The following is a 24985-nucleotide window of genomic DNA, read 5'->3' on the forward strand; positions in this document are numbered from 1 at the left end:
CTCATCTGTGAAATAATGAAAATGAAACAATTATCTTCCTCATAAGGTTGTGATAAAGACTAAATAAGTTGATGTAAAGTGCCTAGAAACATGCATGATACATAGTAAATGCTAGCTAGTTATCATTATTTTTTGTGGCAGAGGGGAGGTGAAAGAATTCCTATTTGGTGGTCTTAATCTCAATTGCAGGAAGTAGTCTTTGACCAAGGCAATCAGGGCAGAAGGTCTGGCTTGAAGAGAATAGGGAAGGCTTGAAACATCAGCTGCACAACCCTAGACATGCCATTAAAATTTCGTCAAGGCCTTCAAAATACTGATATTTAGGATCCAACCCAGAACAATGAAATCTGAATGCCTGGTGGTGGGACCTAGACATGACTCTTTTAGAAAAACTTCTGAGGTGATCTTTAAGGACAACCGCAAGTGGGAATCAAAAAGTAATATAAAGAGAATAAATGAGAAGTCATAAGGACAGAGAAAAGGCATTTATGGTTATCCCACTCCGCTTTGCTTCATTAATTTTTCTATCAATCCAGCAACTTCTGATCGGAAAGTCAAGATAGTGGGAGTAAGAGAAAGAAACAGTAATGCTGTTGTCTATTTTGGCTACTGTAACAAAATGTCACAAACTGGGTTGCTTATAAACAACAGTCATTTCCCAAAGGCCCCACCTCCTCCTAATACCATCACATTGGGTTTTGACATATGAATTTGTGCAGGAGACAAATATTCAGTCTATAGCAAACACATCCTTGAGAGGTAGTAAACAAGTTGCTGAGATTGGGGAGAATACAGAACTCAGTTTTTTGCTTGGTAAAAAAAAGCCAGACCCAGAGTAAGATAATGGACTCTGCAAACAGACAAAGAATGTGCAGTGGGGGTTATATAAAGACCAAGAACAGAGTCTGCAGGGATTGGGGGTCGGGTTTAGTGTTGAGTAGAGAGTAGTAGACAGAGGAAATTTTCAGAGCTTGAGATCTTGTTTCTTAGAAATAATGTGATTTCAATAAAAACAGGTTTGAAGATGAACGCTCCAATCTGGGGACTGAGACAAAATAAATAATGAAGGTTAATCGAGGACGTAAGTAAAGTAAAAGATGATAGTATGGGAAGGAGAGGAAAGAAAAAGAATTGAAGTTATTGATGGTACAAGGAAAAGTTGATGCCTCCAATGGTGTGAGTCAGTAGCATTGAGCAAGAAGTACACCAGAACACCTTCTCTGAGCATTGACAAGATAATGAATGTCAAAATACTTTGTAAATGGTTCATCACTCTCCAAAAATAAATGATCTACGAATTATTCATTCACTAAAGTATACACTATTCAGTTCTGAATGAAAGTTCAATTTTCTTTAAGTTGAAAAAAATGATCAGTTTACCTAATGTGTGACTATAGAAGAATGTAATTTAATAAGTTTAAATGCAACATCTCTCATTTTACACAAGAATTGAATTTACAGTTACTAAGATCCGAAAAGTTACTATGGATGCCATTAATACAATCTGAGGAACCGGAAGCGATAATTCCTGAATGATGACAAAGGCAATTCAGGTCTTTATCCTTTTTCCCAATCAACAAACATTATTTTCTTCTTGTTTTTCCTTTTCTGTCCTTCCTTTTGCACAAAAGCGGCGCGGGGAAGGGGGGTGACCCACAGAACAAAAATGTAAAACAAAACAAAAACTCTCCTCCTTCACATCAGCAGAGAGCGCTGGTGTAGCTCAGCCTTTAACTGCCAGGAGCCAAGCGCGCTGAGGTTGTTCCAGCGGGAATCTGTAGTTGACAGGCTGTCGCTAAGCAACAAGAAAGTGGGCGGGATTTGTCTTGCGTGCTCGTGCGCGTGACCTCTCGGCGGAAGCGGAAGTGCCGGTGGCGCGCGACTAGGAAGTGGTGAGTCTTGGAGTAGCGATGGCTACGCTTGCCCCGCTGCCTCCGCTACCCCCGCAGTTTAAGAGCATACAGCATCATCTGAGGACGGCTCAGGAACATGACAAGCGGGACCCTGTTGTGGCCTATTACTGTGAGTCTTTCCGAGTCGCTGCGCCCCCCCTTACCTTCTGGGCCCCACATACTCTCTGTGGTTCTTGGGGCAGGCCTTGCCCCCCTGACTTTAGACCTGAGCTCTGACCTCTGGCCCGCCCTGGGCACAGAGTGGGGCCCCGCCCTCCTCTGGGATCCCGACCTTCTCTCTGAGCCTCGCAGTCCCAGAAAGCCAAAACTTGAAAAGCATGATGGTGTCCACTGCCTCTTTTGTGCTTTAATATTCCTAAACTGATACATGGGCTCAAGAACTCAGAAACACACTGCCCTAAGGTGTTTTGTTTGTTTGTTTCTTACTTCTGTGTGTACACACAAGAGCCTCTTGTCTCCACCAGGGAATCCTGAAAATAACCTGGGTAGTTTGAGTAATTGAGTTGGAGCTAAATCGAAGGTGAGTGCCCCAAAGACAGTAGTGATGTGGACAAAAGAATACAGACTAATTGTAAACATAGTCATATGCAGGTTAATTATGACCAATGCAAGCCAGTTGAAAAACTCATAAGTGGCTAAATGGAGAGCATCTGCTACAAAACAAGCATTTGAATTTGACTTCCCACGTCTGCATCCAAACTGCTCTCCCACCAGTGAAAATTTTTAGTCTGACTTAAGTAATAGTTGGGGTTGAGGCATTTGGTAGCAGTATTCTCACTTGTGATACATGCAATCTACAGTTGCTGGAAAACAGGGATTGAATTTTTTTCAAACTTTTTTCCTTTGTAGTAAAGAGAGTACTTCCAGTAATGTTACGTCAACTCTATTTTATATTCCATACTCTAACATTACTGCAAATCAGTAACCAGGAAACTATAAATCTTTTGAAAAGGATTTTTAGAGTTAAGCTCAATATAATTTGTCATCTGTTGTGAATGTTACAAGGTTAGCTAAAATCTGGTCCACCATCATCTCTGCCATATTCCAGGTGTACCCATTTTCTTTCCTCATATGTGCAAGGCCCTTTCAAACCTCCGTGTTCTTCACCTTGGAAGTTTTACCTTTTTACTCCACTTAGCAAATGCCTCATGATTTAAAATCTAACTCAAATGCCACCACTTCTGTAGTCAGTAAGTTGATTCTTCTCCCGGCTTTACTTCATTTTGTTCAAATCTTACAGCATTTTTTCTATTACACTTGTTCTTCAGGTTCTTCAAGCAAGGGCCATTAATCATTCCTTCAGCATGTATTCATTGAGCTTCTTCCTATATCAAGCATTACCAGGCACTGTGGCTACAGTCCCTGCATTCGTGGAGCTGACATATAATGGAGTGGGAGATTGAGCAATAAAAATAAGTACATTATATAGAATCTTTAGAAGGTTATGGAGAAAAAAATAAAGCAGGGAAAAAGAATAGGGGTAACAGGAGTAAGGGAGTGAATAGGGGATTTCACTTTCAATGTGGTCTGGGAACCAGTTCACTGTGTTCACATCTGAGCAGACATGAGTGAAAAGCGAGGGAAGTATTCGAGGAAAGTATTCATCTGGATAAGTATTCTCTCTCCTCCATAGAGGGAATAACAAAACGAAGTCCTGAGGCAAGGGGGTGCTTGGACGATCAAGGAGGCCATTGTCACTGGAGTGGTTAGATAGAGGAGAAAAATGATATGATAGGGACAAAGAGGTGTCATCTCTTGTAACAATGAAATAGAAACCCTTGTTCCTGTCTAAAACTAATCCCTATTCATGAGCTCTATATTGTGTACCCTTGTGAATATCCAAGGACCCTTTATTTCCTGTGGCATTATCCTGCTATTTCTTTCGAAGTTTGCCCTAGTTTCCTTTATTTAAAAAAGAAAAAAGAAGCTGTCACTATGATATTCTCTAAAGTTGTTTTCCTGTCTGCCTAACCTCAAAGATAAGCTTGAAATATTTGTCTGTAGTTGTCTTTACATTTTTTTACCAGTGAAAATCATTAATTACATCATTATCTCATGCATCCTTTTCAGTTCATTGCAGTCTGATTTTCATGCCCATTATTTCACTGAAACTTCTCTCAGCAGGGTCATGAACATTTTTATTGTTAAATCCAGATGGCACTTAAAAATATTTTTGTTTTGAAACATATGCATATTAAAGAACATATATAATGTATGTAAAGTTTATTGAATAATAAAATGAGGCCTAATGTACCCACCATATTTGATGTTATTAGACTTTTTAAGTTTTGCCAATCTGGTGGGCATGAAATGGTGTCTCAGTGGAGCAAAATTTGCAATTCACTGAGTCTTAATGAGGTTGGGCGTCTTTTCATATGTTAATTAACCATTTGTGATTCCCTTTCCAGATACCTATATTGCTTTTGACCATTTTTCTATTTCACCATTTGTTTTTTCTTAATAATCTAGGTACTAATTCTTTGTTATATGCATTACAAATGTCTTCTCCAAGTTCATAGTTTCATTTTTCACTTTATTTATGAAGTCCTTTGGTGTTTAAAAGTTATTAATTTTAAAATATGGCCAGTTTATTAATCTCTACCTTATGATTTGTATTCCGATCTTCTAGGCCTAGGTTTCCATTTGTACATGTAGTACCTTGTTTGGGATTTTGAATATTGCTTCTCTGTTATCTCTATTCTCTACTGAAATTTTGGTTAGACATGTGTTGTACTTTTCTCCTTTATTTCTTTGTCTCAGTGCTTTCATAGTTTAGCGTCCCTTTGTCTCTCTGAGTTTCATTTGGTGTAATTTCTTTTGATCTGTGTTTACCTCCATTTAGATATCATGTTGTATAACCTATTTATAGAGTTTCTGCTTTCATTTTTTATTTCTAGATGTTCTGGGGTTGTTTGGTTTGTTTGTTTTGTTTTCAAATTGGCATAGACATTTCTGATACTGTTTTATTACCATATTTTTTAAAATACTAATTTCTGTAAATGTTTTTTAAAATTTATACTTTTATTTGCTGTCTGGTAATTCCTTTAACTGCTGTATTTGTGGGTCTGATTCTTCTGTTCAACAGAACATTGCTCATGGTGACTTCTTTCCTTGTAATTTGTACTTCAGACATACCAAGCCAGTGCTCTTTGAACTTTGGTATGCAAGTTGTGCTACAGGAATCATTTTCCCTAGTCTCAATTTCCATATGTTTCTTTCCTTGTCACGGTAGCAAAGTAGTATGCTGCTTCTCTTTTCCTACATTATGTTCACAATTGCCCTTCTAGTTTACAGAAGAAGGGCATACTCTCATCCATCATGAATATTTTTACTGTGTGTTGCCCTGGGAAAGAAGGTAGAAAACCTCCAGGGTGTCCGGAAAAAAGGCACAATTCACATTACTAGTGTTAGTGAAGCCTCCATTGATTAAGGTATCAGGTAGAGCTTCCTGTCTTTCCCTGTCTTATATGGACAAAAATCAATGAGAGCAAAGAATAAGCCTTTATTCAAAACGCTGGGCATGAGAAATGTCAAAGGAACATTCTCATTTGGGGAAGGAGGGTGGTGGTAGTACATTTTATAAAGGGGATGGAGGAGTCACCTGGAGTTTGTCTCCGTTTAGGAATAATTGGTCAGGAAGATGGAGGAATTGGTCTTAGAGATTAGAAACCATTGTTTGATCATTTTGGATTTTATCCAGAGGAGTGAGGAGGGACCATTTGGGACCAAGGTCTTGTGAAAGAGGGTTTGGGGAGGATTAGCTGTAGGGACAAGGACATGGAAGGAACACAATAGAAAATACTGTGTTCAGACTCTCTTACACTCATACGTATATCTGTTCAGGGTAATACCTCATGTTAAAAACTAACCTATGTTGTAGTGTGCTGAATTCCCCAAATGGTAAGAGTTTTCATGAAATGACCTTACCTTTTCATTCTCTCTTTATTATTAAAGAATGGCATTCCTGAGATAAGAGCAAAAGGCTGAAGGGGGCAGTTTCTTGTTTCATCCAAATGACAAGCTTGTGTAAGGGTCTGTGGCTTAACCACAGTTTTAGAATGAAAATTAAGATGAAATGAGGCATGTGGGGACATAGGTTAACATATTTATTTGAATTGGAAATTTAAGCCATTTTTCTGAAAAAGTAAGCCTCCATTGGCTGATTTGTTTGGCATTAACATCAGGCTTTGCCATTTATGTGATATGGTAGACATTCTCCTTAAACTAAATGAGCTAGATCTTCAGCTCTGAGGTGTTATGTTTTTTGTTTGTTTGTTTATTTGTTTGTTTCAGAAATACATTTAAAACAAGTGATAAAATAACAACATTTTTATTGCTTGGTTAGTCGATTCATCCATTTTATTTATTTATTTATTTATTTATTTATTTATTTATTTATTTATTTATTTATTGCCATAGAATGTTGAAATGAACAGTATTCCAGTTCTCCCAATCCTGTTTCAGTGACTTAGGATAAACAAGAAGCCTCTGAAAAAAAAGATGAATCTTTTTCTGTATGTTTCACAGGAATTGAGAAAATTAATAACTCTACTGATGGGGTGACAAATCCTTTTCTAGTCTTAAAACAAATTTTGGAACAGACCTAATTGAATTGTCAGTTAAGAGGCTATTAAAAATATTACTTGATAATAGGTTATTATATGGTTTTTAGCCTGTCACCCAGAAGATATTTATAGAATGAATTGATTTTGCTGTGACAGAACTTCCATTCTGATCTGCTACTTTACGTGAATAAATTTTCTCCATGTTACGTTTATAAAAATGAAAATAGGAATAAAACTAATACCCTATTATGGCTCATTATGACAATAAATCATATTGACTCTCATATATGCAATTTAACTCATTATAGGATGCATTCCTAATAAAACTACTTTTTATTTTTAATGATTATTAAAGTATATAGTAATAATTGTTTTTTGATCAATTATGCATTACAGTAATTATAAAACCTCAATTCCAGAAGAAACATTTTAATACTTAGCAGCTTATTTCACAGGAAATTTTGATAAACTTTAATTTTTGTACATTTTTTTGCAGAGATAATGATACTCAAGTTAGGGATTTTGAGCATACAGATATATTCTTTATAATAAAATTCTATAAGATTAAGTAAATGAAAATACGGGTTAAAATAAAATACAACAGCATATTATTTCTAATTTAAAAAAGCTTTTTGTGTCTACAATAGATTGTGATCGATACCAAGTTACTATATTTACAGTTGAAAAATATCATAATTTTTCGATGTTAATGTCTTATGTAGTACAGAAACGACATTTTTTCTATCTGTTTAAACAGCTGATGAAAAGTGGTAGATGTTAACTTTAAAATGTGTGAAGGGATACATTTCTAAGGTCTTAGAGCAAACAAAAATTTTCTAAATTTGTAGAACAAGGAAGTTTTTTTGTAAGAAAAAAGTTCAAGATTTTGCTCAAGTGCTTACTAATTTGCAAAAGCTCCATGTTCTCTCTTACTTCTGAGACTATGTATACTGCTCTCTGCTTGGGATTACCTGACTTCCTCTTAACCTGACTAACTTTTACTAATTTCAATACAAATTTTACTTTTTGCAGGTTGCTTTTCATGACCTCATAAGGATGGTCTAGAATTGTTCCAGTTCATCTTGATCACACTGTGTTATAAACATCTATTTACCTTTCAATCTTCTGGATTCTCCTGGAGGACAAGGATTGACATCTTGTTTTCTTTCACCTGGCACATAATTGATATTTATAAATATCTAATGAACACCATCTCTCTAAATATTAATATTCCACTAGAATCTGAGAGCACGAAATGTGTCTTATATTGGTGATCTTTGAATCTCGTACCTAAGACATGGTGGATATTTGTAGATTTTATCTGTTAATTGAATGAAAGAACTATACAGTAATTCATTGCTTTTTTAATTCATTGCGCTAGCTACAGTAAGGAAATGGAAAGAATTCCAACACTGTATTTTGTAACTTGTTACCTTGCTATGTTATAATGGGTTTTAGATTAGGAGGTATGTCATAGGATTTACCCATGTGCCTTCGCCTTTTCAGTATTGTATGATTTCCAAAAATGATTTATCTCTGGCCTTAATGGGAATACTCTAGTGTTTTATAATTTGTTGTTGTTGTTACCTTAATCCTATATTTCTGTGCTGTTCGGTCTTTCTTCTTTTAAATCAGGAATGAACGTTGGAACACTGTATATCAAATTACTTTTTTACTATCTATGCAAGTGCTGATGTTTATTGTTACTTCTTTGAACTTATTAATATAAGTAATAACAAAATAGTAAATTTCCTTATATTTGAAACATACCTTCATTTCTAGAAAGAATTCCATTAATTTGTATTTTTTAATTAAAACTTTTAATTCGATATTATCATTGGCAACAATATGGATGGACCTAGAGAACATTATGTTAAGTGAAATAAGTCAGATAGAGAAAGACAAATACCATATGATCTCACTTATATGTGGAATCTAAAGAAAAGAATAAATAAATGAACTAATCAAAAACAGCCTTAGAGACATAGAGGAAAAGCAGGGTTGCTAGATGGGACTTGGGGTGGGGATGAGGGAGAAGGTGAGGGGATTAGAAAGCACAATTGGTAACCACAAGATAGCCCTGGGGAAACAAAAGTCAATTTGGAGAATGTAATCAATTACATTAAAGATTTTGTAGGGTATCTGATGAACACAGGTCTCATAAGGGAGACCACCTCAGGGATGATGGAGATGCCTGATCACTACACTGTACACCTGAAGCTGAAGTTGAACAATGAATGTCAACTATAATTGAATTGAATGTCAACTATAATTGTATACATGTATATATAGTTACAAAAAGCAGAGTACAGCATTAGGAATAGAGACAGTGGAAATGTAATGGCTGTGTGCATGTCAAAGGGATAGTGGGTGGGGGGAGGAGTGTTGTCACTGTGTGAGGGATATAAATGATAAATGTCTAACTATTACATTGTTTTGTGCACCTGGAACTCATTTTAAAAAAAGGGGGAGAACAAAAAAAACTTTCATTTTGAGATAACTGTAGATCCATATGCAACCATAAGAAATAATACAGAGAGGTCCTGTGTGTCCTTTTTTTACCCAGTGTCTTCCAGTGGTAATACTTGAAAACTATAGTACAGTATCACAACCAGAATATTGACATGATGCAAGCCATCAATCTTATTCAGACTTTCCCAGTTTTACACATATCTGTGTGTCTGTATTTAGTTCTAAATAGTTTTATCAGGTGTAGATTCTTGTATCACCATAGTCAAAGTAGAGACTAAGAGAATCCCTCATGTTAATGTTTTATAGCCACGTGTATCTCTCCTTCCCCCACGCCCCACATCCCTGTCCCCTAGCAGCCACTAACTTTTTCTCCATTTCTAGACTTATTTAACAAACATTACATAAATTGAATTATACATTGTGTAACCTTTTGGAATTGACTTTTCTCACTCAGCATAATTGCCTAGAAACTCGTCTAGGCTGTTGCATGCATGAATAGTCTGTTTCTTTTGTAATGCTCTGTAGTAGTCCATGGAATGTATATACCACAGTTTAACAATTCAACTGTTGAAGGATCCTTAGCTGTGCTGTGGTGTGAAAGTTTCTTTCCTCCCTAAAATTCGTGTTGAAATCCTGCTCCCAAAATGATGGTATTAGTAGTGGGGTCTTTGGAAGGCGATTAGGTCATGAGGGTGGAACGTCAGAAATGGGATTATTATTATAAAACAAATCCCACAGAGCTCCCTAACTCCTTACAGCACTGGAGGATGCAACAAGAAGTCCATCCAGGAAGAGAGCCCCCACTTGCCCACGTTAGCACTGCCTGCCAGCCTGTAGAACTGTGAACAGTCAATTTCTGTTGTTTCTAAGTTACCTGGTTCATGGTATTTTGTTATAACAGCCCAAAGAGACCAAAACAGTTGTTTCCAGTTTGTGACTTTTATGAATATAGTTGATGAACGTTAATGTATAGTTTTTTTGTGTGAGCATAAGTTTACATTTCTCTAGGATAAATGCCCAAGAGTACCATAGCTGGGTCATGTGGCAATTGCATGTCTAGTTTTATAAAAAACTGACAGACTGTTTTCCAGATTAGCTGTACCATTGTACATTCTCACCAGCAACATAGGAGTAATGAGTGATCCAGTTTTTCCACATCCTGCCGGTATTTGTCATGTCACTATTTTTTTAGTTGTTTGGAAAGGTGTGGTGATACCATGGTTTAATTTTTATTTCCCTGATGGTTACTGAAATTATCATGATTTCTTTTGTTTATTTACTATCTGTGTATCACCTTCAGCAAAATGTCTATTCCTATTTTAGCCCCTGCTCCTTTTTTATCATTTTACACTGAGTTTTGAGAGTTCTTTTTTATTTAATTAAAATTCATTGGGATAACAATTGTTAGTAAAATTACATAGGTTTGAAGTGTACAATTCTGTAATACGTCATCTATATACGTATGACATTGTGTGTTCCCCACCCAGAATCAATTCTCCTTCCATCACCATATATTTGACCCCGTTTACCCTCATCTACCACCCTGCTTCCCTCTCACTCTCTGACAAAGTAAAGAGGCAACCAACGGAATGGGAGAAGATATTTGCAAACAGCATCACCATTAAGGGGCTTATATCCAAAATATATAAGGAACTCATACAACTCAACAAAAAGGACAGAGTTCTTAATATATTCTAGTTACTAGTCCTTGGTCAGGTAATAATGTGTTTTTGCAAACATTTTCTCCCAGTCTGTAGCTTGTCCTTTTAGCTTCATTACAGGGTTCCACGAACAAAAAGTTTTTAAATTTAGTGGTACCCAGTTCATTAGTTTATTTCCTTTTTTGTATCATGCTTTTGGTGTCATCTATATGTTTTATTGTGTATTTTTCTTAATGCCCTAGTCTATTGTATTTTCTCAGTGGGCCCCCTGCCCCAAGAATAGTCCTAAGTAAATCTGGGTCAGCCTTTTTTTTTTCCTGAAGTGTTATCATTGTCTTATTTTTGGTAATGTTATGCTGGTTTCCTAAATACTGTTGAGAAGATTGGTTCTTTTTTCTCGTATCTGATTTGGATTAAAAGCAGATTTCTTTCTTTAGATTAAAAAAAAGTCATTGGTAAAGCAGAACTTTTTGGGGTTTTGGGGGGTAAATTCTTTTATACGTTTATCAATTTTGTTTTTTTAATTTATTGGGGTGACAATTGTTAGTAAAATTACATGGATTTCAGGTGTACAATTCTGTATTACATCATCTATAAACCCATTGTGTGTTCACCACCCAGAGTCTGTTCTCCTTCCGTCACCATATATTTGATCCCCATTTAAAAGAAATTTTGGCTTGAGCCAATGTTGCTATATTAAAGTTTTCTAGAATTTCCATTTCTGTCAGATTTTCAAATTTAGTAGTTTAATCATCTTTTGCAGTTTTAATCAAACAGAATTTCATTCTATTTCTAGAACCTTACTCATTTTCTCTTGTTTCCAAGTCTTCCAACATTCTGTTTTCTTTGCCTTGACGCCTCTTCCCTTCCCCACCACCGCCATTCCATTTTTATCCTTAAGGTACTACTAGCTTGATCTTCATTTTTTCAGGGAGGCCATCTTCTAATCCCCCTGGTTTTAAAGTGCTTCTTTTCTATGTCATCCTCTTTGTGTTTTGTGTCCCTTTACGTTAATTGTTTTCATTTGTCTGTATCTCTTGTAAACTGTAAACTTAAGAAGGCTTGCACCCTGCTGGGTGTTTCTTGTTCATTGATTGTGCCCTGTAGTGCTAGGCCACTAAAGATATTTACAGAAATAAAGACTAGGTGCTTAAAAAATGTTTGTTAAGATGAGCTGAATTTTAAGGCAACAGTTGTCCCAGAGGGACCTATGGCCATATATAGTTCTCACTAAATAAAGAGGCCCAGACAACTTCATGTAGCCCTTGGCATTTCTGACAGTGCTCTCCTGCAGGATATCTGATGCGAACCTCACAATCATCCTGGTCCTTCCCTGAGTAAGTGAAGGAACCAGGACCCGCATGGCACATGCTGGATGAGAAATGGCTATGTGGGAAATTGTTGATAGTGGGTAGTAATTAGAAAACCAGTTATAGAGTGAGTGAGAGTAAAGGGACTAGTTAAATTGGTGAAAAATGAAAGAGGGCAGAAAACCAATGAATTAATCTGAGACATTCCTAATAAATGGAGACCAGGTTTGATGTTATTAACAACATATCTCTGACCTCCATATATTTCTCTCTTTTTCTTTTTTTCTTCTTTAATAAAGCCAGAAGATATTTGAGTCCCTACTAAATGTGGGCGCTATATGATAGTTTTATTCTGTCAGGTTTGGTGTTATACATGAAGTTAAACCTAGAAAGATCCCTTCTTTTTAAATTTGCTTAATTGACTAAACATACAAAGTTTCAAGTTTGGTTTAAAACTTCCTCTAGGGGGTGACATTGTACAATTAATAAAGTTTCAATGACCATGTACAAATGTCTTTGAGTCATTTATTTATGTGGTCATAGAAAAATTAAAATACAGTTGTTCAGGAAGTTGTAAATGTGTGTGGTTATTTCAATTCTAGACATAACAAGTATAAATTTTTAGTAAATAAACGCTAAATGATATTAGATTTCTTTCTCAATGGCGGTAAGCCACATGAATATTAGGATTAATAATCAGTTGCCCATTTTTGTTGTTAATCACACAGAAATTGGATTTTCTAAAGCCAGTCAGACAAGCTTAACTCAGCCAATAAAAATAAGTAATTTTTTTTTTCTTTATTTTGCTAATTTCTAAATCCGTAGGTTTATTTGGAGCCTGTAGTCCTGTTGCCTAAGTGCTTTTTTTCATCAGCTGATTCAGGATATTTTACTGTCGCAGTAACAGGTTAAAAACAAAAACAAAACAACAAAGTTGGACTACTGATTTTTCGATGACCATTCCATTCGTTTACATTTGTTTTTGCAAACATAGGCAAACATGAATTTTATTTTTTAAAAATAGTCATTTTAATAGTTACTCCTGTTTTAAGTAAGTCATTTCATTTTTAGTCTCTTTTTACCTGTTTCTAAGGTTGAAGAGACAGGGTCAGTTGAGTCAAGAAACTTGTCCTTAACTGTCATTGTCCTTTCTTTTGGCACCAATGCAAGCTTGAGGATCTTTGGTAAGGTTCATTTTTATGACTTTTGTTTGATTGAAAGCTTACATACTCTTGAGCAACCCAGGATTATATATAATAAGTTTCAATGCTTGATGATAAATTCCTGTTTCATTCAATTCGTCATTTATTTTTCTGTGGCTTGTCAAGGTTTTTAGTTTTTTAACCTCAGTCAAGTCTCTTTGGAAGCACCTTGGATTCCATTGTATCTCCAGGGTGGGATTATTAGATATTCCTCTTTGTTTTATATTCTTAGTGATTGCTCTAGTGTTTACAATAACTTATCACAGTACCATCATATATACCACCTCACATATAAAGTAAGAACTTCAGTTTCTCTTCTCTAGTTGTCATACATTGTATTTACATATGCCCTAAACCCTAATACATTTTTATTGTCTTTGTTTTTTAAAGGAATGTATGAAATGAGAACATAAAAATTACAAATGTTTTTTCACATAATTACCATTTTCAACACTCTTCATTGCTTTGTATAGATCCAAGTTTTAAATATGGTTGTCATTTTCTTTCGTTTTGAAGAACTATCATTTCTTACGAGGCTTGCTGACAGTTCTTTCCAGCTTCTGTTGTGTGAAATAAACTTTTATTTCATTTGCATTTTTAAAAGATATTTTTGCTGGGTAAAGATTTTGTCAATTTATTTTTTCTTTCAGCAATTTTTTTTGTTTTGTTTTGCCATATCTTCCCACCCTTTTGCGGGAGGATCCAATTACACGTGTTAGAACACTTGGTACAATATTTTCTCACACTTTACTGAGACTCTAGTTTTGTTTCTGTTCCAGTTTTCAATCCTTTTTCTCCCTGCTTTATTTTGAGTAGTTTCTATTGCTGTCTTCTGAAGTTCACTAATCTTTTCTTCTGTGGTATTTAAACTACTGTCGTGTTTCCCCGAAAATTAGACGGGGTCTTATGTTAAGTTTTGATCCAAAAGATGCATTAGGGCTTATGTTCAGGGTATGTCATCCTGAAAAATCAGGCGAGGGCTTATTTTCCGGTTAGGTCTCATTTTCGGGGAAACACGATATTAATCATCTTATCCAGTAAATTCTTTTATTTCAGATACTGTATTTTTTAATCTCTAGAAGTTCTATTTATGTTCCTCTGTCTATGTTCTATTTCTCTCCTAATTTTATTCATGGTTTCCTTTAAATACTTTATAATGGTTTCCTAGTATTTTACTGTCATCTGCTATTTCTGTTATTATTGTCATTGTTTAATTTTACTGGGCTGTTGACCTATAACTTATCACAGTACTATTTTTCTTTTTGTTGTGGGTTGCATTCTCCTGCCTATTACCATCATTAGTCATTTTTGACTTCAGGACACTGAATTTTTAAGTTCTTGAATATCTGAAGTCTATGGTCTGTCTTCGAAGGGATTTGATGTGCCAACAATTAAGTTATTTGCCTTTCAATTTGATTAGTTTGTGCCTTGTTATTTTGTTTGATTTTAGCTTTGGGGGCAGGTCTGAAGTAGCCTTTTCTCTAGGGACAGGTAAAGCCAACTAGTAAAGCGTATATCTTTGGTGTCTCTATTGAAAATCCTGGGTAAACATCTGGAATTCTCCACTCTGGTTGAATGCATCCCAGCCCTGAGTGTGCTTTGGGAGCAGTTCAGTTCACAGCTCTTGCCCATTCTTTGGCCTTGTGGAGTTTTCTCCTACATATGTACGTGGTTGTATTTGGCCGAGCCTCAAGGTTACCCCTATACAGCTTTCTGGGTTTCTTTTCTGCTTAGCTCCCTCTTTTTGAGGGCTGCCCTTCAACTTACAGCTGCCTCAGTCCACCTGAACTCCAGTCTGTCTTCTCAACTCAACTAGAGGACTGTGCCTCCCTACTTCTTAGTTTGGAATGTGTGGCCAGGCAGAATGCCTGGCTAACCATTGGTGTCACCTCATTTGTTTCCTTAATCTAGGTGTCATGGTTTCTGCTGTTTTCCTTGTCTGAAAATAGGTTTTCTATATTTTGGCAGATGTGTTTTGTTGTTTACGGTGATGATAAATATAGTTACTCCATCATGGCCGGAATTAAATACTGTGGTCTTATTTTAATAGTCAAATTGTTACTTAGTGTTTGCTGTATACCAGCATAATCTTTCAGTAGGAATTCAGTGATAACTTTTTCTTAAAGCTGCTGCATTATGTACGTTATGACTTCATAAGTTCCATAAATATTTGTTTTGTGGAAGAAGTGACGTAAATACCCTGTTTCCCCGAAAATAAGACCTAGCCGGACCATCAGCTCTAATGCGTCTTTTGGAGCAAAAATTAATATAAGACCTGGTCTTATTTTAGTATAATATAAGACTGGGTATAATATAATAATATAATATTATAATATATGTAATATAATATATAATATAATACTGGGTCTTATTTTAATTTTTGCTCCAAAAGACGCATTAGAACTGATTGTCCAGCTAGGTCTTATTTTCGTGGAAACATGGTAGTAAACATTCATTGATACTTTCTTGTTAATCTTTGATTCAAAAGTCCCTTCACACACACACATGCAAAAAAAGTAGCAGATATTTATAATATACTTATAAATAGAGTAATATATTCGGCTCTTTTCATTGGGATAAAATTTTCTTTTAGACATCATATACATCATAATGATCCCTATTTGAGTGAGACATTCATTTAATCTATTAAAGTATCTTCACAATTTCTTTTAATGTATATTTTTGTGTATTTATATCATAAATTCCATATTTTTAGATTTCTCATGTATAAACAAGGATGTGTTAGAATGTTAATGTTTAGATTTTGTGGAACTTTGAATTGCACATATCTTCAGGATTAGTAAATGTTTCTAAAATGCCTCAGATTCAATTAAAATTGAGTCAGAAAGTATTTAATTCTTTTGCAAATATGCCTCATTACCCATCTTCAAATAATATTTTTTCATAGAAATAAACCCATTTCTTTGATGAAATAAATCAAATGTATTTTCTTATAGATGATTTTAGCTACACATTTATTGTTTTAGTAGGTAATTTCCATGTTAGACATTGATTTTTCATCGTACTGCTGCTGCTATGAGTTACTTGTTTTGAACATAGATCTATATGAAAGTGATCCTTTTTTCCACTCCTTGTGGCAAAAATCTTTATTAATTTTTATAAGTAGATTTCTTTTCACTTTTATTAATATTAGAGAATGCATCTTGTGATACATTTTCTGTACTTAAGAATTGTAAACCATGTGAGATATTTAAAAATGTAAAAGCCAGGCCAATTTTTATCCTAAATCTTTCCAATTCTGAGATGATCCAGTTCTTCAATTAAAGGTGTTACTGTACAGTAATGCCCTTAAAATTGCAAAGACTAAGTATGCATGTAAACCAAGACAAAAATGCACATAGGCAAAACCAATAAACTGTATTGTTATTACACTATTTCAAAAATCAGCCATCTGCATTGAGGTTAACTGTTAAAGGACAAGAATCTAATATTGGTTTATATTTGTGATGTGAGGGAGGATGATAATGGTTGTGATAGCAAGGTGGGAATAATTTGATTTTTGCTTCAAAGGAGATAGATAGTCTCCATTTTTATTATAAGAAGCAGTAGAAAGAGTTGAGAATCACACGTTAGAAACTGAATATTGTACTTTTTACGTAGGAATACATCACTTTCACATGGTAACAGGAAAATGCTGGAATTAATTTCCTGCATGTCTGCTTAATGGTTAAGTTCTGAAATGGTTGCCACTAAAGCTAAGGTGTATCTAGGAGTCAGCCTCATTTTGTCATTTATTTGGGCTGTTACCTATGCTTTACACCTAAAGTTGGTCTACCGAGTAGCTAACTATATGGATGGTAGGATTCATATAGTACTCACTACTGTGGTTAGAAAATAAGGAGAAAGACCTCTTGAAAAATAAAACTCTCAGTACTATATTTCATGTGAGTACAGTTCTCATGTTATCATGTTGACCAATATTATATATACATAGTAAATCATTACTTAATGTCTTAAATTTTCTGTGTGTTTCTTTGGGTGCAGTTGTTTCAATGAGATTGAAGTTGTTTGAAATAGTTATTTGAGAAATCAGGAGGGCAAGTCTTAAGCTTATTTGAGTTAGATAATTATGATATTTATAGTGATGGTACTATGCCAGTGGTCTCTGCTGCTTGTATATAGGCATAGAGAAAGAGGATATATATGAGTGTACTTTTGCCATAGGGATGTAAAAAAAGAAACATGGATACAAGGAGATTGGGCCGTAAAGTTCTAGAAAAATATATTGTAAAATCAAAGATGGTTGCAGAGGGACATTAAAGGAGAGAAGACTTATTGTGATGAAGAAGTAGGGAGATACCAGTGAACTGAAAGCCTGTTGTAATAGGATAGTTGAATGTTGTTGGGAAAAAAGGTTATTGTGTTTAGAGTGGATGCTTGATATACTGGTTTTGGAACTACAACAGTTTGTGGTGGTAAATTAATTATGGAATGACTGGCATGTAAGGAAGAGTATGTATAATTATTGGAAATCAGGGTTGATAAGAATGGAGAACATGGCACTGTCTATATGCATTAGAATATTAGAATGACATTTGCTTTCTAATTGCAGAAAATCCAAAATAACAGTAAGTAAAATGTAACTTATTTTCTCATTTAAAAGAAAATGTGATGTTGGCATTACCCAGTGCCAGTATGTGAATTCCATGAAGTCATTAGGGACTCACATTCTTTCCGATTTCAATTCTACAAACTAGCACTGTTACTATTTCCAAGGTTGCTTGTGTCCAAGATGCCCACTAGAGTTTCTGTCATCCTGTTTTTATTCTAGGCAGCAGGGAAGAGAAAAGGAAAAGGGTCAGTCAGATCTTTCCCCTGCTGTCATTCCCCCTTTGAGGTGATTTTTCCAGAAATCTCTGCCAACAATTTCTGGTTGCATGATAATTACTCAGTTACATGGCCATAGTTTGCTCTGAAGAATACTGGGAAATGTACTGTTTTGGCTAGGTACATTACAACTCCCTAATAATGTAAGGACCTTGTTAGTAAGTAAGATGGGAAGAATGAATGTGGAAAGGCCGCTAGGAGTCTTTGCCACAAATATCGGTTATCTATGTGAACAGACATTTCCAAGAAAAAGGAAGTACCCTTAGGTCCATGGGCAGTTGATTATAAGCATAACAAGAACAAGTAGAAGAGGATGCCATACGTCCTAGACTAGAACACTTAGAGAACATTGAGAGAATACTGGAATTTAAGTAGCAGTGGATGCAAAGAGAAAACCAGTCCTACTTGACAATCCTGAGATAGGAAGAATGTAAGAGAATTACAAGTCACTACTCAAGAGAACTACAAATAACATGATTTCAAGAAATCACTAAATTCAGAGTTTAGTTAAGACGGAGAAGGAATCTGAGAAGGTGTATAGGAGTTTGCTGATTATGAAGCAGTAGTTCCAGGGGATTCAGTAGAAGGAATGGGGTCGTGGGGAAGAGGCACGGGCTAGGTTGGGGCAAGAAAATACAGTTTATAGTTGAGAGGAGTGAGGATGCAGTAAGCGATTCTTAACCTTTTGATCACCTATCCACATAAGAAAAAACAACAAAACACAAATCTCCAATATGTTATATAAATTATTTAGAAATTACATTTATGTACTGACATTCTAATACTATATGTATTATAAAAGATATAAAAATTGAAATTTAAAAAGACATAAAAATATCATTGAGAATACTAATATTTTTTTCCCTACACTCCAGCTTATTGTTTTGGCAATTTCTGGGATCATATGGGTCTCAAAGACCTCAGCCTCAATATAGCTTAGGGTGGTGGCTCTATTAAGGAAAATAAGAGCAACCTGGCATGAAATTGGTCCTATTAAATGAGGCCATTAGACTGATGTGGCCCTAATGCTGGGGTAGCCTATGTAAGCAAACTGAAATCTAAGCTGGTAAATGCCTCATAGTTACTAAATCAAAATACTGAGGACACCCAATCACAGGCAGCCAAGGAGACTGTAAACCATAGCCAACCAATTAAATGATTTCCTCTCTTTGCTTCCACACTTTCTCTATACAAGTCTTTCCCTGTCTTCTGTCACCTGCATGCTCCTAACAATTTTAGTTTGGGGCTGCCCTTATTTGAACTGATTTTGTTCAAGTAAACTCTTAACACCTTTTTAATATGCCTCAATTTATTAACAATTCCTACTCCTAACTAAAAGCCTTCCTCTCAAAAATCAGAACAGCAGCACTTAAAATTCTTCAGAAAATGTTAGCGATACAATAAGATCTAATAAGATTAAATTTGGGGAAAGAAAAAGCATATCAGTTACAGATATTATCATATAAAAAGATGACATTTGATCTGAGATCAAGTAGGCAGGAAGTATAAAAAGTGAAACTACGCATGTTAAGGAAGGAATCACAAATCATTCAAGATAGGAAGGAGTATTGAGACAAGGTGCCATTAACTTGGGGGGATATGCAAATTAGATTGAAGAGTTAAATTTGAAAAACCATAGGAAAAACTAGAAAAATCGTGCAACTAAATACCAAGTCCCTGGAGATAAAAGAATTTTCCAAGCTTAGAACTGATAGGGGAAAAAAAAATCACAGATGATAGCTTTGAGTACATAAATATTTGAAGCCTCTGTGTTTTAAAACAACATTCAAAAATTGAAAGACGGCATAATATTTGCAGCGTATATATTTATTATCTAAAGAGCGTGTGATGCACTTCAAAATAACCAATGTAACAGAAATGCTGGAAGAAAAGACTTAACAACTCACAAAGAAGAGGTGTTGAGTTCAATTAGTTTTAAGGAAAAAAGAGCTAACTAAAATAGGCACAGAACAAGAATAACTCAAAAGAAATATGACTGGTTTAAAAAGGGGAGGGGCATTCAACTATGCTTTAAAAGGGGGAGGCTGGGAGGGATTGATGATTAAAATCTAACAGATAAAGTGGAAAAGGACCTGGACAACTAAGTTGCTAAAGAAATATGACTCCTTCAAAGAAGAAGAAATTACAGAAAATTTTGTCACATTTATGATTAGACAGTAGATATTTAAAGTAAAACAAGTGCTTTTTTGCTTCTTAAATTAGCATCTGTCTTTTTTGTGTGTGTCAAAGTGATATCCAATGCTGGCTAGTATGCAGCGAAAATGAAAGCACCATGTTTTACACTGTGTGGCAGTGTAAATCTGTATGATACTTTTGGAACGCCAATTTTTTTCCCTCTCGCTAATACCTAGATGGACCAAACCCTTAAATTTGATTTGTGAGAATAAATACATCAATAAATTAAGCTTCAAGCTCTCGAACATGAGATAGTCCTGAAACTTAACTAAGCATTAAAAAACAGTTCCTTCAGATAAAGCTATTAAAATTAAAGACAGAGATAGAATAAATATATATTATGCGTACATTAATACATTTTTAAAGATATGATCAGGTAAACATAATTGAGTTGGAAATCCTGAGAGTAACGGATACCAAACCATGTTATAAAGCACTAGTAAATAAAGCAGCGATAGAATTGGGCTCTTTTATCCCATGGAAACTTAATATATGATAATGAATGATAAAAATGGCATTTGAATCAGTGGGACAAAATGAGCTATTCTTTCATTCATGTATTTTATCTATTCAGAAAATGTTTATTAAAGGCCAAGCACTATCATAGATGCCAGGGATGTATCAGCAAATCAAATAGATTAAAATTTTTGTCATGGAGTTTAAATTGTAGTTGTAGTAGAGACAGAGGATAAATAAATAGAAGATGATTATAATGCTGAGGAAGAAAGCAAAGCAGGGAATGGTGATAGTGTTCGCAAGATTCAATTTGGGGGAAAAGGGTTATGTTCCTACTTCATACTGTATAAAGAACTGCCACAACCCAATTTATTAAAAAGCAAACAACCCAACAAAATTTGGTGGAAGTTTTTTCTTTTCTTTTGATAGATAGTCCTAATTCATAAAGGAGGCTATAGGGCTATCCTGTATATCTAACACCTATTTATTTAGTCAGGAAAATGCAAAATCAAATAGTGAGATACCACTTTCAACCCTGAGATTGATAGGAAGTTTAGTAATACCGTTTTTTTGTGAGTTTGTGGGAAATGGGTGCTTGTATATGTTGGAGATATACCTGTATATTAGTACAGTAATCTGTTTTGGAAAATAGGAGTAACTCAAAATGAAAAAGGTACACATGCTATGACCCAGGAATTCCACTTCTTGCTGTTTACCTGATGGAACTCTTGAATGTGTTTACAAGAAGGTGTGGTAAGGCAACACGATTAGTAGTAATGAACAGCTGAGAACTATCTAAATGTGCTTCAGTTGGAATTAAGTGTCCATATAGTGGAGCACTGTAGCACTAACAGATCTCCAAAACAGTGTTGAATGTAAGAGGTAAATTACAGATGATACATGTACAGGTGCACACCAGTGATAAGTTACCACCCAACTGCTCACAGCTTTTATTGGAAAAGCTGTTATGGTTGTGGTGTTAGAGAAGTCTTTAGCTTTAGCCTTAATTTTCATTAAATTTTTAGAATGTATTTATTTTTATTTGTATATATAAAAATGCTTAAAACAATTCTTCCTATTAGCCTCAGCTCAAGTCACATTTCCCACTCTCCCAGCCTATATTATATGTGTTATCACTCTGACTTATCTGACACTTGGTACGTGCTCTTGTACATGTAGTTGTTTTTCTGAGTGCCCTGACTTACCAATTAAATTGCAGGTTCCTTTGACAGCTTTTTTTTTGTCCTTTTTTAAAAACATGCCAAAAGAGAATGCCTTACTTGGTAAAACTTTGTTATCATCCTCATGAATCTTTTGCATTCTTCAAATAATATTTTTGTGTTCTTTATATTTCCAAATGAAATTCACAGTAAATCAAAACTTTATTTCTAAATTCACTTAAATTTTGGGTGATTTGTTAGACAAAACATATTTTAAACATTCAGTCATAAAAAGAAATGTTAAAAAATGAAATTGTTCAAATTATCTTGTTTTTCTTTGTAGGTCGTTTATATGCAATGCAAACTGGAATGAAAATTGATAGTAAAACTCCTGAATGTCGTAAATTTTTAACAAAGCTAATGGATCAGTTAGAAGCTGTAAGTTAAACAGTGATAATTTATTTTCTGATTAATGTTAAAAATATTTTATTTCATTTGTGTGTATGTGCTGTCGTTTTAGTTCTTTCCCTAGGCAATATTCAGTGATGTCATTATAGCTGAGGAAGAACGGACACATTTTTTTTTTATTTACATCATTCTACTAAAGGAGTTGTTAAGTGAAATTTAAAATAGGTCCCTTTATCTTTGCATATACCGTTATATCTTGCTCCATGTTATTGTAGATGACCTTTGAGTCATCCATTCATAAGTGATGAATCGTTTCTAACCTTCCCTCATGCAATCACATGGATGATTGAAATGGGCTATTTATTTAGTGAAAGGGACAATGAAAGAAATGATATCAGTTGCCTATTGTCTCTTCCTCCCACTCTTGCTTCCAAGGTAAGATGCTCTTATGGTTCAGGCATTCTCCCCTGCTAGAAGAAATATGGTAGGTGACTAAGGAGCTATCTTGAATTTCACAGCCTATGGAGAAACACCGATGTATAGTTTCATAGGTTATTTATAAATGTTGCAAGTTATTTAGATCAAAGTCTGGTTGTATTAAGCAGCCATGGGCAATAGTGTTCTTTCTCTAACTTGGTATGGGTGTCTGGCCTTCTGACCCAGAGCCCCTGTTCTCTGCTACTATTAACCACCCAGGGTGGTTCTGGTGGCACCACTGATGGGAGCACAGCAGTCCCTGGAGTCTGTCTGGTCTTCCACTTCTAACACTGCTAAAGGAAAAAGGGGAAAAAGTTGAGTACTCTTTTTTTTTTTTTTTTGGAGGGTAGGGTTAGAGGGCAGGAGGAAGAATGTGTCTTACACATAGTGATATATTTGTAAAATCCCATTTCTAACACATTTTATATAAAATATATCTCTTTATTAATTTCACAGTATAACAATAATAGGTAAAATAATGATAGCTTTTGGATACCACAAAACTCAAACAGTTCTTCATAATAAGCAAAATGTAAAGTCACACTTATAAAGGGATTCATCAGGAGTTTATTATTGTCTAAATTAAATAACAAGTCAAGTAAGTTTATTCCATGGTGAGAGCACGTTTGTACTATAATATTTTTATTCGAGTTGGAAAACTTTTAGTATATTATGTTTTGCTGCCAGCTGTTTTATGTTGAAGGTGAGATGACATACTTTTACTAAACTTTTTCTAGAATTGAATCTAGAATTCTTTCACAGTTTTGGATACAGTAAACTAGTGGGCCTTTTTCTGTTTTTGTTCAGGATAAGCATAGCGAAAAAAGTCCCTAAATTGTTCAGGATAAGCATAGCTAAAAAGGCTCTTTTGGATGTTAAATTATTCTGTTATAATTATGAGAATATTTACTTTGTTAATTTTATGAAACATCCTGAGGCCTTTTTTAAATTTAATTTTTTATCTTACAATGTGCTAAGATCTAGTATTCCAGAGGGTCATTTATTTTAATTTGACAGTTTGAGTAAAATGTAGGACCTTAGTTTGTTGTTTTTAAAATACTTTATTGTGTGTGTAGAAAATAGATGTACTGACTGGAAATTTACACAGTTGTAAATTGTGTTGATGTGAGGTATATATTTATCTAAACTCTAAAAACTTTAATAATCCAATTCTAAATTTTTCATACCTTACTTAGAAATAGATCTCTTTTTTTACTAAAGTGCTCTGAGAGAGAGACTATTTTAGGACATACTGATCTAGTCTTATTTTTGTATTTGATAAGAAGAAATTGAAATCGGGATAAATTAAAATTTTAAATTATATATGGTTAGGAAATAATTTCCTAATACCATTTTTGGGATACCTGATAGTATATACATTGAAAAATACATTATTTTGAAATATTTGTGTGATACTTTAAAATAGATGTTTGTATGTGTTATCTTTATTTCTTGGTTATTTTGTTTTTTAGAGCTAAATTATACTTTCAAGTTATCATGAGTGTGTTTCTTTAAAATTTTGTGAACATTGATTGGATTTTGTTTTAAATACTTTGGGCTAAGGCAGAGCAATTTTCTTTTTTGCAAGATTTCATTGATACATCTTTTACTGAAATGAATATAAAATAATTTACTTAAAATGATTATCAGGATAATTTGTACTTAAGCATACACTTCTGTAAGTGCAAAATCATAAGTTGCATATCTGATTTTGTTTTAGCTTAAGAAACAGTTGGGTGATAATGAAGCTATTACTCAAGAAATAGTTGGTTGTGCCCATTTGGAGAATTATGCTTTGAAAATGTTTTTGTATGCAGATAATGAAGATCGGGCTGGGCGATTTCACAAGTAAGTAAAGAAAGAGGAAAATAAAAATGTTAAGTTTAGTTCCTATAACCAGAATTATCCAGTTATGTATTGAACACTTTCTGACTTCCTGATTACTGATTTAGATTTTTTTTAAATTACTTGTAGAATCTCAGAGTGATTCTGAGTATTGAGTGCAATCCTTTCTTTTTAGACAAAATGTCCGAAAGAAGAATAACAGGGCAGATTCATTTTCTCAGTAAATATACCCTAACTAGCCATTATTTTAATATTTTTCAAAATCTAAGAGTTGATTTTCGCCAAGAACAGCCTGGTTCAGTGATGCTGATTTTAAAAGCTCCCACTCCACCAATTGAAATAATTTGTCTTTCTCATAATACTTAAATGCAAAGAAATGCACATAGCGTGATGTGCATTTAGATAATACTGTAATTATTTTTTCTAATATCAAATGTGTACTATAAAACCTTTACTATATTTACTGTACCAT

General features: G+C 34.5%; 1 protein-coding gene across 3 annotated transcripts in view; it reads left to right on the plus strand.

Moving 5' to 3' along the window:
- The first annotated feature begins 1864 nt into the window (after positions 1–1864).
- The window catches only part of VTA1 (vesicle trafficking 1), a 56233-nt gene continuing 33112 nt past the window's right edge, over positions 1865–24985 (plus strand). The window contains exons 1-4 of one of the 3 annotated variants that reach the window (XM_019756640.2): positions 1885–2022; positions 2359–2433; positions 22127–22221; positions 24389–24516. In XM_019756640.2, coding sequence (XP_019612199.1) covers positions 22141–22221; positions 24389–24516 — 209 coding nt within the window. In that variant the 5' untranslated portion in view covers positions 1885–2022; positions 2359–2433; positions 22127–22140. Of the gene's footprint in view, positions 2023–2358; positions 2434–22126; positions 22222–24388; positions 24517–24985 lie in introns of all 3 variants that reach the window. The other 2 variants (XM_019756639.2, XM_019756638.2) reach the window with 2 other exon arrangements.

The sequence above is a fragment of the Rhinolophus sinicus genome, linkage group LG05 (genome assembly GCF_036562045.2).
Source record: "Rhinolophus sinicus isolate RSC01 linkage group LG05, ASM3656204v1, whole genome shotgun sequence".
Lineage (NCBI taxonomy): Eukaryota > Metazoa > Chordata > Mammalia > Chiroptera > Rhinolophidae > Rhinolophus > Rhinolophus sinicus.